The sequence below is a fragment of the Caloenas nicobarica genome, chromosome 5 (assembly GCF_036013445.1).
Source record: "Caloenas nicobarica isolate bCalNic1 chromosome 5, bCalNic1.hap1, whole genome shotgun sequence".
Lineage (NCBI taxonomy): Eukaryota > Metazoa > Chordata > Aves > Columbiformes > Columbidae > Caloenas > Caloenas nicobarica.
In genome coordinates this window covers 36,590,062-36,604,206 of record NC_088249.1, presented here as the reverse complement: position 1 = coordinate 36,604,206, position 14,145 = coordinate 36,590,062, and the positions used below count along the sequence as shown (strand labels likewise).

The following is a 14,145-nucleotide window of genomic DNA, read 5'->3' as shown; positions in this document are numbered from 1 at the left end:
CCACAGGTAAAAATGAAGGAAAAGCATTGAAAATCTGGTTAGCTGGTGCACATAATGTATTTATGCTCAGATCATATTCCCTCATCTCTCCTCTACTGGAAGGCAACATCTAAGTAAGCAAGATCACCACTTTGACTTTCAGGACAAAATCTCCATACAACAACACAAAGACAATTGATGCAGCATGATGGAAAGAGGGATGAAGTGAGAAAGAAAAGAAGAAAGAGTTGCACAACTCAAGAGCAATGTAAGGATCAAAGCAGGAGCCAGGTGAGAAAAAGCAGAAAGGGCAAAGGCCCAGAGGAGAATGGGCAGAGACACCCAGTTAGGGCTGGGACTGAGGGGCCGAAGATACTGAACACGTATGTGAATTATGCCCAGATATGACAGCAGAAGTAAAAGGAATGTGGGGAAGACAGGGGGAGACTTTGAATAAAGACAAGAAATAAAAAAAAAAGAAGAGATTTAAAAACAGAGCAGCATTCAAAAAGCCTGGAGAGCAGCAACGAACAAGAAAGAGGTAAGAAGACCCAGAACAGCCATCCACACTCCACGTGCAGCACAAGGAATACAAGAGCCATTCACACGTGGTTAGCTCCTTTGGGTCACTCACCCCATCATTAGATCCTGCACTAAGAAACCACTGAAAGCTCAGTGTAATTAAACTGGAATAGAAGAGAAGCAGTAAGAGACTGACTTGGATGAAAAGCCAGAGGTGTCATCTGCAAGGATCAGACACAACAGCTCCATACTGGACAAGTAGAAATACCTGATCTCTGGGGATAAAATGCTTTCTTGGTATTGTAGAGGGCTAACAAGATTAATCAGCTGATCTTTGCGAAAGTTTTTGAAGTGACAATGGCCCACGTTAAGTATTTACTTCATAAAACTTCAGCAGTCTCACTGGTCCTTCCTTCCAAGGAAGGTTTTCTGGGCACCAGTCCAGGAGCACAGGAAGCAAATCCCAGTTACCAGATCAGCCCAGTTCTCTCTCCCTGGGGACAGCTCAGGAAAACCGTGAGCAAACGGTCTTTATCAGCACATCAGCTCAGAGACCACAATACGCGTCCCTCACTTTTCCTGTCCCGCCTGCCTCCTGCCCCGCTGCCTGGCAGCTGCAGCAGCGCCCAGCCAGGCTGGGAGCGGGAAGAGGCGGATGCTTCCTGACAGCAACCAGCCAAGTGGGAAGAGTACCAGGACACGAGGGAAGCACAAAGCACACGGTCTGTTCGACTCAGCCCCGCTGCCTCGGCAGCGCCGGCTGCCCCTGTGCTGCACACTGGCACACACATGCTGCTCAGCAGCAGGAACCATGCTGCCCTTTTTCTAGTCTTTTTTAGGGCAGAGAACACCCTTAAACAATTACCCTTTCCATCTGTCCTGTGACCGCATCCAGTGATCGTTGGCAGCCAGTCTGCTGGAAAACAAGGTTACGCGCATGCTTTGCAGTGCCACAGCCAGGACTGGTCCGAGAGAAGATAAAATCTCTCTTCACTGTGCTGTGCTTCCCTTCTTCCAGCCACAACCTGGCACCTCTGATGGATTTACTCAGAGGCACAAGCATATTTTGTGTTTTTTTCTCTGCTCTTTTCAATTCTTCATGTTCCACCTTGCTTTCTGACTCTGGCTGATCACCGAGCAAATGCCCTCCTGGAACTGTCCTCCTTAGCCTGGGGTCTCACACCAGAAGACTGACAGTCAGCTCAGAGCCTGACATTTCTGTATGGGGCTGAGATTATTCACAGTAGAGAAGGATTTGTCACCTCCTACCTGCAAAGCTGCAGAGTCCCATTCACGCCACATCCAGAGCAGGTACGTACCTTGTGCGTTTCATTCCAGACCCCATGCCAGGCTGATGCTGTTACCAGAACAATTTTTGTAGTAGAGAAGAGGCTAAACTGCTTGTTGTTAATAGGAAGGAAGAATGGGGTGCAGCTTAGGAGGAGCGGAAGTCAAGGACAGAGAGTATGACTTTCCAAAGTCACTCCAGCTTAAACTGTGCTCGTCAAAAGTGCCAGTAAACCCAGAAAATGGTTGCATGTCTCCTGGAAGGATATTACTTTACAAGGAAAGAAAATTCGCATTAGCCAAAGAATAAAACTTCTTCTCTTGGAGAGACATGAGCTAGGATGCTGCTAATGGCATTTCAAAATAAATCTCTGAAAGGCAGCACGCTCAAACCTGGCAGATAAACACAGGCATTTTGGTCCCATGCAAGGAGCACCCAGCCCACTCTTGATCAGTACCTGCGACAGCATACAATTCCCGAGACTGCAGGATAGACCGTTGTGTGGGCAAAGGAAAGGGCTGAAAGTGCTCCAGACAACTGCTTCATATCAAGTCTTACTGTCCTCACAGGTGCCACCAGATGCCAGCCCTAAACCAGGGCTCTGCTATCCCTTTCTGCATAACCTCTACTGCTGCAAAATCCCCAAACCTGGGGTTTCAATCACCAAAGCTCTGGACACCATGCCTGGACTTTTTTTCCTTGATCCGTTATCCAGTCAGCCTCCATCCTCCCCTTAAACATTTGTTTTCCTTCTCAGTGTCTCCAGCAGCACTGTTGCTACATCTAAATGAATGGGATCAAGCCGGAAAGTGTCGTGCATCTCCGAACAGCTACACAGACCCATTCACATGGCTGATGGCCTGATGTGATCAGTCCTCCCCTTGCAGGCTGGCTTATCTCCTGTAGCTTGGAAAGATTTTCCTTGGGACAAGGAGCAGTACTACTGTCCGGTGCAAAATTACTTCACAGCAAAGGTACTACCTGTAAATACTAAATAGATAAAAAGGAGTGGTCCAAGATTTCAGGATGAAATCTACATTGCTCAGAGATCAGATCCTCAAATGTATCTAGCAATAGTCATTTTTTTCTCTTCATTTAACTGGAGTGGGAAACATCCTTTTCATAAAATAATCTCCTTTTCACAAAATAATGCACTTGACCAGCTGTGTCTTTTGCTGGGCACGGGGGACAGGTGGGGGAACGCACGAATTCCTCCTCATCCCCCCATAATGACTGACATATAACGTGAAATATTTTTTTTACTTTAAAGCAAATCTCTGATTTAAAAAAACTTATTGTTCCTCCTGTTCCAGTCTTTTTACTCCATAAACCCCTCCCTCCCAAACCCTACAGATTCCCTGTGTTTTCCTCCCACAGACGTGTCTCTGGTCCCCCAGGACCCTCAGCTGCCGTGCTTGCAGCTAACCTTCCACATCACCCTGCCCCACGGCCACCTCCCCCACCTCTGCCCACCTGCTATCACTTAAATATTTACCACTTGCCGAAGATGGCAGTGACTTCTAGGAATAGAACAGCACTGAATAAATAATGACAGAGAGAGCAGAGATGGGCCATTTGCCTGCAAGAAATTTTGATTAGGAGGAAAGCCTTTTAAGAATGTTTACTCCATGGCAAATTACATTCCCCTCCGTCATTCTGTGCACTTCTTTTCTATAACAGTCACATTAGTTTCCAGACATAATTCATTTAAATATCAATGTTTGGGAGCTGAGTAGGGAGCATCAGCACAAACTCTCTCTGGGGTGAAAAAAAGGCCATTGTTTTCAGGGAGAGAGAGGGGAAGTACAGAATAAAATATGCACACATGTCAAAGATGGCTACAAACAGAAAACTGCTTCCCAAGCAACATCTAACTATTTTTTCAGGCCATGCAGTCTTCACAGGTTTAGACTGGACAGCACTGCGGTTACACACAGCAGAACTGGGAAAACTGGCTTTAGGAATGGATTGGATGCGTTGTGTCTGCACTGCAGACTGCAGCAAAAAGGTACCCACAAAAGGTTAAGTACCAGAGGTAGCTGACAGACATTGCTCACGTGCAAGTTAATTTATTCTTCCAAAAAGCCTGGAGACACTATGCTATAAAGGCTACAAAACTGTCTTTCAGCTCCAGAGGTAACCAGGCTTCCTGTGCTGCCTTTTGTTGATGACTCATTTGTGCCTTTCCCCAGTGGAAAGGTGAGGGGTGCCAAGAAAACAACATTATGTTGCTTTTCTGGCAGACTTTTTCACCTGCAGATATCAAACTACTAACAGCAGGTAAGTACTACTATCCTTCTTTCATAGATCACAACAAGAAATCCTGGGTCACAAAACACATCTCTGGCAGCGGTAGGGTGAAAATGCAAGTTTCTCGGCTGCTAGTCTTCTGAGTCATTTGCCAATGATGTCTATCAGCAGTGACATTAATCTGCCATCCAGGAATGCTGGAAGGCTTAATCCATTGGATCATGTATCCCCAGTGAGCAATGAGAAAGAGCTGTGCCATGTTTCTGTGCAACTTCCCATCCATAAACAGTCACGTCTTATCATTTGACAAACAGCAGAAAATTCTCCTGTGAGATTCAGCGATTCACATAAAGAAACTGCATCAACTTTAAACCTCAAACTGACCCATCACTTCGGTATTATAGAACATACTTCCATCCTTGGTAAAAGGTTATAGCAAATGTTATCTGGCTCCAAACTTCCTGGCTGTGGATACACAACATACAGCAGCTTACAGCTCCCTGGCACCACACGGGAGAGAATTCAGAGCCACCTTCCCCCCAGGGAAGGGATTCTGCATTTTCTGTTCCCAGTGTGCCATCACTGCCAGTACTGATGCTGGTCCACAAACCCCCCGCAGACCACACACACACAGTCAGTTCAACCTAGACCTCTCATACCCAAAGAACTCAAAGAGCCTTAACAAGTGCTATTAAACAAAGTCAAGTTGTTTAGGGGCAAAATACAAGAGCTGACTCTTCCTCTTTCATGAAACAATTGCAGGCTGACTATCCAGAGGAGGCAGCCAGTCCCTATTCCCACCTGAAGGGTCTGTAGCACAGGGTCTGGGTGCATGAAGAAGATGTCACCCTGGGGTGCCATGTGTGTAAAGCAGACTCAGAACAGCAGGGAAGGTATGCCCAAAGTTTCATTCTCCACACTTGAAGAGCTAAAGCACTCAGGCTCTCACTCACCACAGCACCCTTAGGCTCTGTATTTCACCTGAGCATCCCCCAGCGACTGTGGCTTACCTCCTGGACCATTTGGCCGACTGCCTCCCGAAAGGTCTCTTCCAGAGCACACCGTAGAGCTGCACCTTGGTGCTGATGTCCAGAGCGTCTGAATCTGCCTGCTCCATGGATGGAGAAGGGGAAACGGAGCTGGATTTTGAAGAAAACATTATAGCTGGATCTGGTTCTAACTCTCTCCCTCTGCGTGGCAGCTCAGGGAATCCAATTAAATGCAATGAACCAGAAGGACGTAACCAGCCACTCCAAGCGGCAGACGGAGAGACTGGGCTACGGTTTGAATCAATAACTTGACTGCTCAGCACTCAGTCAATAATTCTCTCCCTGATGCACAGATGATGAGAGTTTCCTCATTGCGTATTACTTTCTGATGCATTACAGACAGAACGCATCCCAGGCAAAGAAAAAAAAAAGAGCGAAGAGAGCCAGAGATCAGGAACGCAGGGAGGCAAAAAGAGCTCACCAGAGAGAATGCTCCCAGCAATAACATAAGCCAAAATACCGCTGCACCAGAGCCAGCTTAGAAGGTTATGTCACTCGACATTGCAGCACCCCCGGCAAAAATCAGGGCGAGATGGACGTTTTAGTGTCAGGCATCTCTGACACATACTCCCAAAACCTTGCGCCTGGAGACGGGTTCTTCTCATTTGTCCTGAGGAAAAGAGGAGCAGAGGAGGTGTGAGCCAGCAAGTTCCATCAGATTCCCTCTGCCACCAGGAGGCTTTTGCTGTGCCAGCCTGGCACTGCCCACCCAGGTCCAGTTCACGTGGCTACTGGGTTTAGACTGGGCAGTGTCCATGCTGCACGCCGTTCTCAGCCTTAAAGGGCCATTGCTGATCACAGGTAGAGCATAAAATTCTGCCTGTCTCTGTGCCTTGCTGCATGTTGGAAATGTGGCAAGCACAGCCTCTGCCCTGCCTCTTGGGTACCAGCTCCCTCTTGGCCACAGCACAGAGACATGGGAACATGTCACACAGCTCAGGTGAGTCTCCATTCATCTGCTGTTTAGTACTCCCACAACAAGCTTTTTATTCTGGTTCTCCAAGCCCTTGTTCCTCTCTTGAAACCCTCCCTCCCTGAAGAGACACAAACACAGTCCTCCAAAAGAACCTGACTTTTGTTATGCCCAGAGGACAGCATATTAGCATCATATTGTTCCTTCCTGCATCCTGCCTTCCCTCCAGGATTAGGATTTGGGGAAGAACTGCCTGCATCGTGCCTGGTAAAGCATCTGGAGTTTTGGGGTATCGTGTACAATACAGACACATACAGGCTGTGAGGCTTCTGCTCCTGTTTTAACTTGTGCCATCCTATGCAAATCGATTTTGATGCTATAACTGCCAAACGTCAGCCCTTCCAAGGCAGATGTTCAGAAGTGACACATTGCAGACACACGGTCCTTTCTCCTTCCCGGAGATTAGAAACCCAGGACATAGTGTAGGCTGGATCGCAGCACCAGACACAGGCTCATTGAGCTTTATGTGGTCACAGGCACTTGCAAAGCATCTTAAACAGAAGAAAAGCAGACAGTCTGCCTCAAGCTCACAGGCTGCATGTGGTATTAGAGAAATTATAGATGCAGGTCCCTGAGAAGAGTCAGTATTGATCGTTAGATGAGAGTCAGCAAACTCGGTGCTGTGTTACTTTCTGTCACCCTGTCTGTGACCGGCCTTTTGGTCCCAGACAAGACGTGTCCTGAGAAGCATCAAAGCCCATCTCAGAGTGACATTATGGGAGACAGTGGAGAACAGGGGAGAGCAGCAGATACTGCATCTATCTCACCTGAGCCCCAACTCTTGAATAAAACACTGCATTGCAGAAGAGAAGTATTAATGCTGTAATGACCATTCCGTACACTGCACTGAGAATAAAATACTAATCATAACCAGGAGAGGGAAAAGCTTCCCCAGAAATACTTTGCATAAAGGGTAAAAAGGATTCTGGTCCCAACAGCATCACCTTAATTTATAAATGTGCAGTGAAAAGTCACAGAACATGGGGACGTAAGGGTCATCCTGTGCCCCTGCCATTGTACTGAGCCAGCAATGCAATACCCTATAGCAGTGACCTGCAGTGAGGAAAAGCAGATTTTCATCCTTTGCTTCTTTACTTATTTTTATCTTGCACAGACCAAGAGAGAAAACAGGTCTGTAGCTGCCAGCATCAAAAAAACCTGAGATATTGTCTCCTCTAGGACAAGCAAGGGCCTGAGTAGTCACAGCAAATTGTTCAGAGTGGGCAGCTCCAGGGAAGGAAAAGAACAACTTGCTTTTGTCAAGTGACCAAGAGTTAAACATGGGCAGGAGCCAGCAATACGAGGACACTAAACAGAAGCAGGGTGAATTTCCTAACTGCTGGTGTCTTGGCAAATTAATTTGTAATGACAGTGGTTATGTTAACATTTCCTTGATGTGTGTACTAATCTAAATAAATTGGGGGCCTGTCTGAAGGAAAGAACAGGAGAGCAACACAACAGGTCCAAGCAACTTGTCTCTCAAAACCAGAAGTTAATGGCATAATGGACAGCTTAAAGGTTCTTCAATGTTCTGTCAGATACAAAACTTCCTTCAACTGGTCAAGATCTTCAGGATCAAAAAAAACTCTGCCATAAAATGCAGTCAAGAGAAAAAGAGTACTCCATGGTAAGCAGGGAGAGTCTGGTCCTGCAGAAGTGCCTTCTCCAAGTTCCAGAAGACAGAAATCCTTAGGGAAGCACAAGCAAACGAGCAGATTTGTTTTTTGCTGCAAGATGTTGGTGAAACCTAACAGCCCCAAAAGCACATAGACGTATATAGAGATAATTAATATGTATTTAATCTGGGACTTCATCATTGCATAAGAGCAGAGGAGAGACCCAAGTACACGAGACCTTAGCAGGACAATTGTGTTACACCAGGGCAAAAAGAAGAATGCACCATCATCTGCACCAGAAGCAAGGGCAGACATAAGCGCTTGTACCAGACCCACACCTGATCCCTTCTGTACCATTCTGGCAGAACAGATTCCCTGGCCCTGAAGAGATGCAGAAAAGTACTTGAGAGATGATCACAGGTATAGCTACTCATAATATGACAGGAGACTAAAAGGACTTGTTTAAACAAGAGCAAAGGGGAAAAATTGACTGATGTCTAGTTTCAAGCATTCTTTACCCTCTTAATGCATTGGTAAAGGTCGATTCATGCAATAAAACAAATGGGCCTAAATTGGCCATTAATAAATGAGAAGATGTGTAACCGTCACAGCAAGGGGGTTGTGGAATTGCCTCTCAAGGAGAGCGGCATAGGCGAAAAGCCATTACTTGGTTGGATCCAATACATGCACAGCAACCTGAGGCAGCCCTGCCTTCCAGGGATACAGATCAGGCTCACTCGCTTTCTCTGAAACATTTTTGTTTCAGAATAATAATTTCAAGATTTTAGACAGATGTTTCATTCTTGATGGCTTGTAGGGGAAACACAGCTGTACATCCTGAAGAGAAACCACCAGAGCTTCACTCGGAAAATTCCTATATCAATACAACCCATCTCTCCACAGAAAGGTTATTTGCTAGTATGTTGACCCTATCTTTCCTACATATCAAGCCATTAAAATTTTGCTCAAAAACCAACTTTGAAGCTGACAGTAGTGCAAGCTGGTACAGAAATAACACTCCATCATCACAGGACACCCCTCAAACGGAAGGTACACCCTTTCAGTTTAAGGATACAGATACTGGCTAACTGCAGCCAGTGAAGTGGTTTGGTGGGTGTTTGTGTTTGTGTTTGTTGGGGTTTGATTTTTTGTTGTTGTTGTTTTGTTTGGGGTTTTTTTTGTGAAAAGTTATACCTTTAAGTTCTGGGCAGCCTTACAATAGTACTTTATGCAGAAAAGAACAGCCTAATCCTTGGGCTGGGGCCAGGAAGTTGAGATTTGGATCAGAGCTGCTGCAGAGTTGGAAAGATTCAGATCTTGCCTTCCAGTATAGATTCCCTTTTCTCTTACGGCTTCTGGTAGGCTCTGTAGCCATTTTCAACCCAGAGAACCATTAGCAATTATGAGAGGTACCTGGAACAATGTGGAGAAACAAAGAGAGGTTCTCGCTCAGGTTTCATTTATGGTATATCATTCTTGCAAAGACAAAACGTCATGTGTACCTATCAAAATGATGCTCCAGCTTCCCAGATGTACAGTTGTGTGCAGAGGCTATTTTAAGCAGAACAAAAGCAACCGCCAATCCATCTCTAGTGTGATAGCTTGACAAATGAGGTTTCTTTCACATGTAATTCTATTTTCAGTGTCAGATGGGAAGTCAGACCTGTCCTGCAGAGCTCAAAGAAAAGAGTTATTCAGCGGATGGGCATTAAAGTGAAGAGCCTCTGTAGATTCATAACTCCGTTTGACATCACCCCTCGGTGACAACCACGTGGTCTTGGTGCCCTGTTCCAAAGCCCTCCATCAGTCCCACCCCTTCAAACACACCCAGATCCACATTGGATGACCCATGAGTCATATTAATCAAACTATTAGCTGTGGATGTAGCACCACTTCAGGAGACTTACAGGAAGACAGAAAATAAGATGCCAGTTTCCTGAAGCAAAAGGATTTGACAGCAAACAGCCAGCCCCATAGCCTTATGGAGAGTAAGTGCTCACAGCCTGGCTTTTGGGGGGTGGCTTGTTCAGGGACTAACATCATGGTCAATCAGCGACCATTTCTCTCAGCATCTAAAGGAGATTTTTTATTTACTATTATTTAATCCTACTAAGAGGTCTCTTCTGAAAGAAGACTCGTTCACTCCGGTGGTTTTGTTTGTTTCTGTTTGGTTTTGGTTTTTAAGGCATTTTTAGGGACTTTAGAATACATCAGAGTGATTAGCTACATTTGAATAAGGTTCCTCCAGAAGACAGCCCATCGGCTTCCTGCAAGACACTGGTTTTCCCCCCATTAAGCCTAAATACAAGAAAGTGATCACATGGCTTACATTAACTATTCCAGTACTAAGCATTTTCTGTTTAACAGGCTGCTTCCAACCAGTAGCTTGTTCAACAGTAGTAAATAAACACAGCTCTGCTTGCTTGATTTCTTTCTTTCTATAGATGATGAACCCCCAGCCCTCCTCCCTGTGCCAGGTGGTGTAGCCTGCCCACAGTGACCATTGCCAGACCAGCCCCAGCGCTCAGCCAGCCCCACTTCTGCGGCTGTGGGAGGGCGCAGGGGGAACGGGAACCCTCCTCCTCACTGCGGGGAGCTGAACCTCCGCATGGGGACAGGGAAGAACAAACCTTTCCCCAATAAGGTTTTGTAACGGTGTTCAGCACTGACAGGCTTGCTGCTCAGCCTGCACACCACCTGCATTGCTATTTACCTTCCCTAGAGCATTGCATTTTACCCATGTCTTACCCGCTTGTGATCGACGTTATTCAACCCAATCCCAAACGTAACAGCAGCAACAAGAGTTGACAAGAGTCGCACCAAGGACATGGCCGGACAAGGTGACACAGCTCAGCAGCGACACCTTAGCCAGCTCTGCTGCAAGCCTTCTACATAGAAAACAGAGCCAAGCCAAGGGCTACCCATGACACACACACACGCCACATGAGTAGCATGGGCTACATAAAGGCCAGCTCAGCAATTTTAAAAGCCTTTCTTGCCTTTTGCATCCTGTGGTGCCAGGACACTCAGAGATCCAGCAAAAGATCAGCAACAAGGTTTAGAGCAGTTATTCTGGGGGTCAGCACAGAGAACCAAGGTGCAATTGCTTACTCAGTCCTGTTAATTTTGAGCACAGGAAAAACACTGCCTTTGTAATGAGGGTGTGGAAGCAGAGTTTAGTACACTGGGGCTTAGTTTCCAGCCCTGGCAATATCCCTACCTGACTTAAGTGTGCAACTTGATTTCTCTCAGCCACAGCTCCTCACCTATGACACTGGTACTAAATCCCAAACATCACAAGAATACATATACCCGTGCAGTATTTTGGGTACAATGGCCAGCCAAATCCTGCATAACAGAAGGATTTGTTAGAGTCTCCTTGGCAGAATAATGGAGGGGAAAAAAAAATGTAATACCTCTATGTATTAAACACAGGCAAACAACTGGAGCACTATCAACACCTTTAAGATCTGACAAAATAGCCCAGCAAGAAGTAAACAAGATCCAGGGCTGATGGCTGCCCACTCTGGAGAAGCACACTCCTTAGCTGTTCAACACTAGTCAGTAGATCTGAACTTGCACTCCAAGTTTCTGAAACAGGGTCAGGTGCAGGACTACTTCCTACAAGGTGTTTCTCAGCTGTGAAAGTTTAGATATTGATTGCAGTCCACTAATTTCCACCCACATTGTTCTCTCTGGTCAAAAGAGGGAAAGAGGTCATAGGCTTAATTTTTAAACAATAAATACATATCCAGAATACAGGATTGGCTAAACTATGTTTTTATTTAACCTAGAGTCCATAAAATGCCCAGCACATGCACACAGAGACCATGTTTGCTCTTGCATACATATTCAATGTTTTCTTTACCCCTACAATTATGGTCATTGAACGCTAAGGACACTATACAATTAGGACATAATTCAGGAGTGAAGACTGCAGGGATCACAACACCAATATTCTTTACATCCTTCACCTATACGTTCTGCTATACCCTTCAGCCCTGATCTGCAGCAGCCTCCAAGTTTCTCACTTTCCTGGTCCTGCTCCCAGCCAGTCACTGCAAGGTCAGAGCTTGTGCTGTGTGCAGACACAGGACAAGAACAAGATATGCATCTTGCCTCCTTCTTATCCACATTCTCAGTGGTTATCTAAATACAGAGGCGCAAAGATCTGCTGATGCCATCTATCATGGCAGGAGACCATGACAGCTCTATTGCAAACCCTGTGCATTGAGGAGAACGGTCAGCCAGATGGAAGATAAACTGCCTGGCAAGGAAGTACATCAACACACGACTCTCCACAAAATAGAGCAGGCTAAGAGGGCCACATCCCTCACCCATCTCCATGTACCCTCCTGTGAGCCATGCTGCCACACAGCTTTTGTAGATGAGGCCTCTTTGATACTGCTGAAGTGCAGACTGCAGGGATGAGCACAGAAAACCTCCCAGGCAGACCCATTGCTTAACCCTTCACGTGCACCAAAGCACGTTCACATGAAGCATCTGCACAGAGCAGATACCAGGAGCGCAAAGTTTTGTTCAAGATCAGCCATCCCTCAGTTTCTCTTATCAAAGAGAGAAAACAGAACATGGGAAATCCATTGCAGCCCTAAAATGTGACTCAGCCTACATACAGCTTCACCCTTCCAACACAAGCAAGGAGAGCTTGACTAAGAGGTGTTACAGCAAGAGTCATTCAGATTAGTACTAAGGCTTGTAAGCAGGGTTTGTAGCAGCCCTTATCAGCCCAGTGCAACAACGAGTATCTCATTTGAAGTGTTTCTTCAGACAGCAGAAGCCCATTAACTTTCAGACTCCAACATAACTATGGTCATGTATCATAAAGTAATTACCACTTCAGACACTGGATGTGCATTCAGATACAGAACAAGCAATTTTCCCCTAATAATTTCACCTTGCCTTTTAGATTTTCTAAATACTATATAGCTTTGGTGTCAGTCAGCATGATACAGCTTACTTTTAATTAGCTCTACAAGTTTTCTGAATGAGGCATTTTTCTTAACACGCCATCCACCAGAAGGGTTGGTTAATCTCCAGACATCTCAGACAAGCGGCAGAAGTGCTGTGATAAAGAGGGTGGAATGTTGTGCAATTCTGCCTGCAGGGATGTTTGGATAAGGCTTGCGCTTATTGGTAGGAGAACGGCTTAATTTGTAAGCTGGAACAACAGATGACAGCTCATCATCTTCTTGCTGTTGTGCTCATCCCTAATGAGTCCCTGATAAAAATGCTGATGAAAATTTTTTTTTCCTTACCAAATGAAGGAGCACTCTACAGCCATCATCAAGAAACTGGCAACACCAGAGCTCCTCAATATTTTTTAGTGGTAAAAGCACCTCCTCACATCTCCAAAAGGATTTAGTGCAGTGGTTAAGTCTCCACTCACCAAGACGATGTTTTTATTAAACACACTAAAAGAATGCTAGTATACCACATAATGCTGCACCGTTAAAACTGAATTTTGCTTGCCGAAAAACCAAGAGCCTACCTGGCAACGCGCTAGCTTCCCATCCTTATGGTCTTGCATCCGCCTGTGCTAGCTACAACAGCAACACTGTCATTTGCTCCAGTTCTCCTACTGACTTCACATTAACCGTATTCTCTTGTGATTAGGCCAGTATCGAGAGATTACACTGTTTCCTAACCACACAAGTTACCAGAAAAAAAATCAAAAGTAAGAAATTAGCTGAGAAGATTGCTTATTGCTTGCACGAAATAGCTAAAACACTGTTAAAGTGACAGAATCCCAGATAAGTCTGTAGATAGCAACTGAAGAAAAAAATCATTTTTTAAAATGAATTGCTTATAAATCATCTCCAACAAGATTCTCTCTTAAATGGATGCATGAAGATTTTGGGAATGCATACATCACCCATCCTATAAGAACATCATTCCCCTTTCCTGGAAATCAATGTCTAAACCCCAATCCTGCTTACAGGGCAGCTGGAGAGTATGGAGAGCAAGAATCTCTATAAACAGCATCAAGTCGGCAACTATAGGAATGATCTCATCATTGTATATAAGTCTCTGAAGGGAGGGTGCATAGGGGATGGTGCCAGGCTCTCTTCAGTGGTGCCCAGTGACAGGACCAGAGGCAATGGGCACACACTGAAACACATGAGGTTCCCTCTGAACACCTTGTTACTGTGGGCATGGCTGATGGTACCGGTTGCCCAGAGATGCTGTGGAGTCTCCATCCTTGGAGATATTCAAAAGCCACCTGGACATGGTCCTGGGCAACCTGTTCTAAATGGCCCTGCTTGAACAGGGGTGGTGTTAGACCAGAATCCTTCCAGAGGTGCCTTCCAGCCTCCACCACTCTGCAATCAGCGCTCTAGACTGGATTCAGCCAGTGCCTTCCCACCATGTGCTACGAAACTTGGCAGACTGGTGGGTACCATCCCTGCATCAGGGACATGAGGGCGAGTCTTAAGTGTCCCATAGGAA

General features: G+C 45.7%; 1 protein-coding gene across 1 annotated transcript in view; it reads right to left on the bottom strand.

Annotated features, from left to right (window-relative positions):
- The window catches only part of PLEKHD1 (pleckstrin homology and coiled-coil domain containing D1), a 28,247-nt gene extending 22,859 nt beyond the window's left edge, over window positions 1-5,388 (bottom strand). Inside the window, exon 1 of the mRNA XM_065636428.1 lies at window positions 5,050-5,388. Coding sequence (XP_065492500.1) covers window positions 5,050-5,198 — 149 coding nt within the window. The 5' untranslated portion in view covers window positions 5,199-5,388. The remainder of the gene's footprint in view (window positions 1-5,049) is intronic.
- Window positions 5,389-14,145: the final 8,757 nt, after the last annotated feature.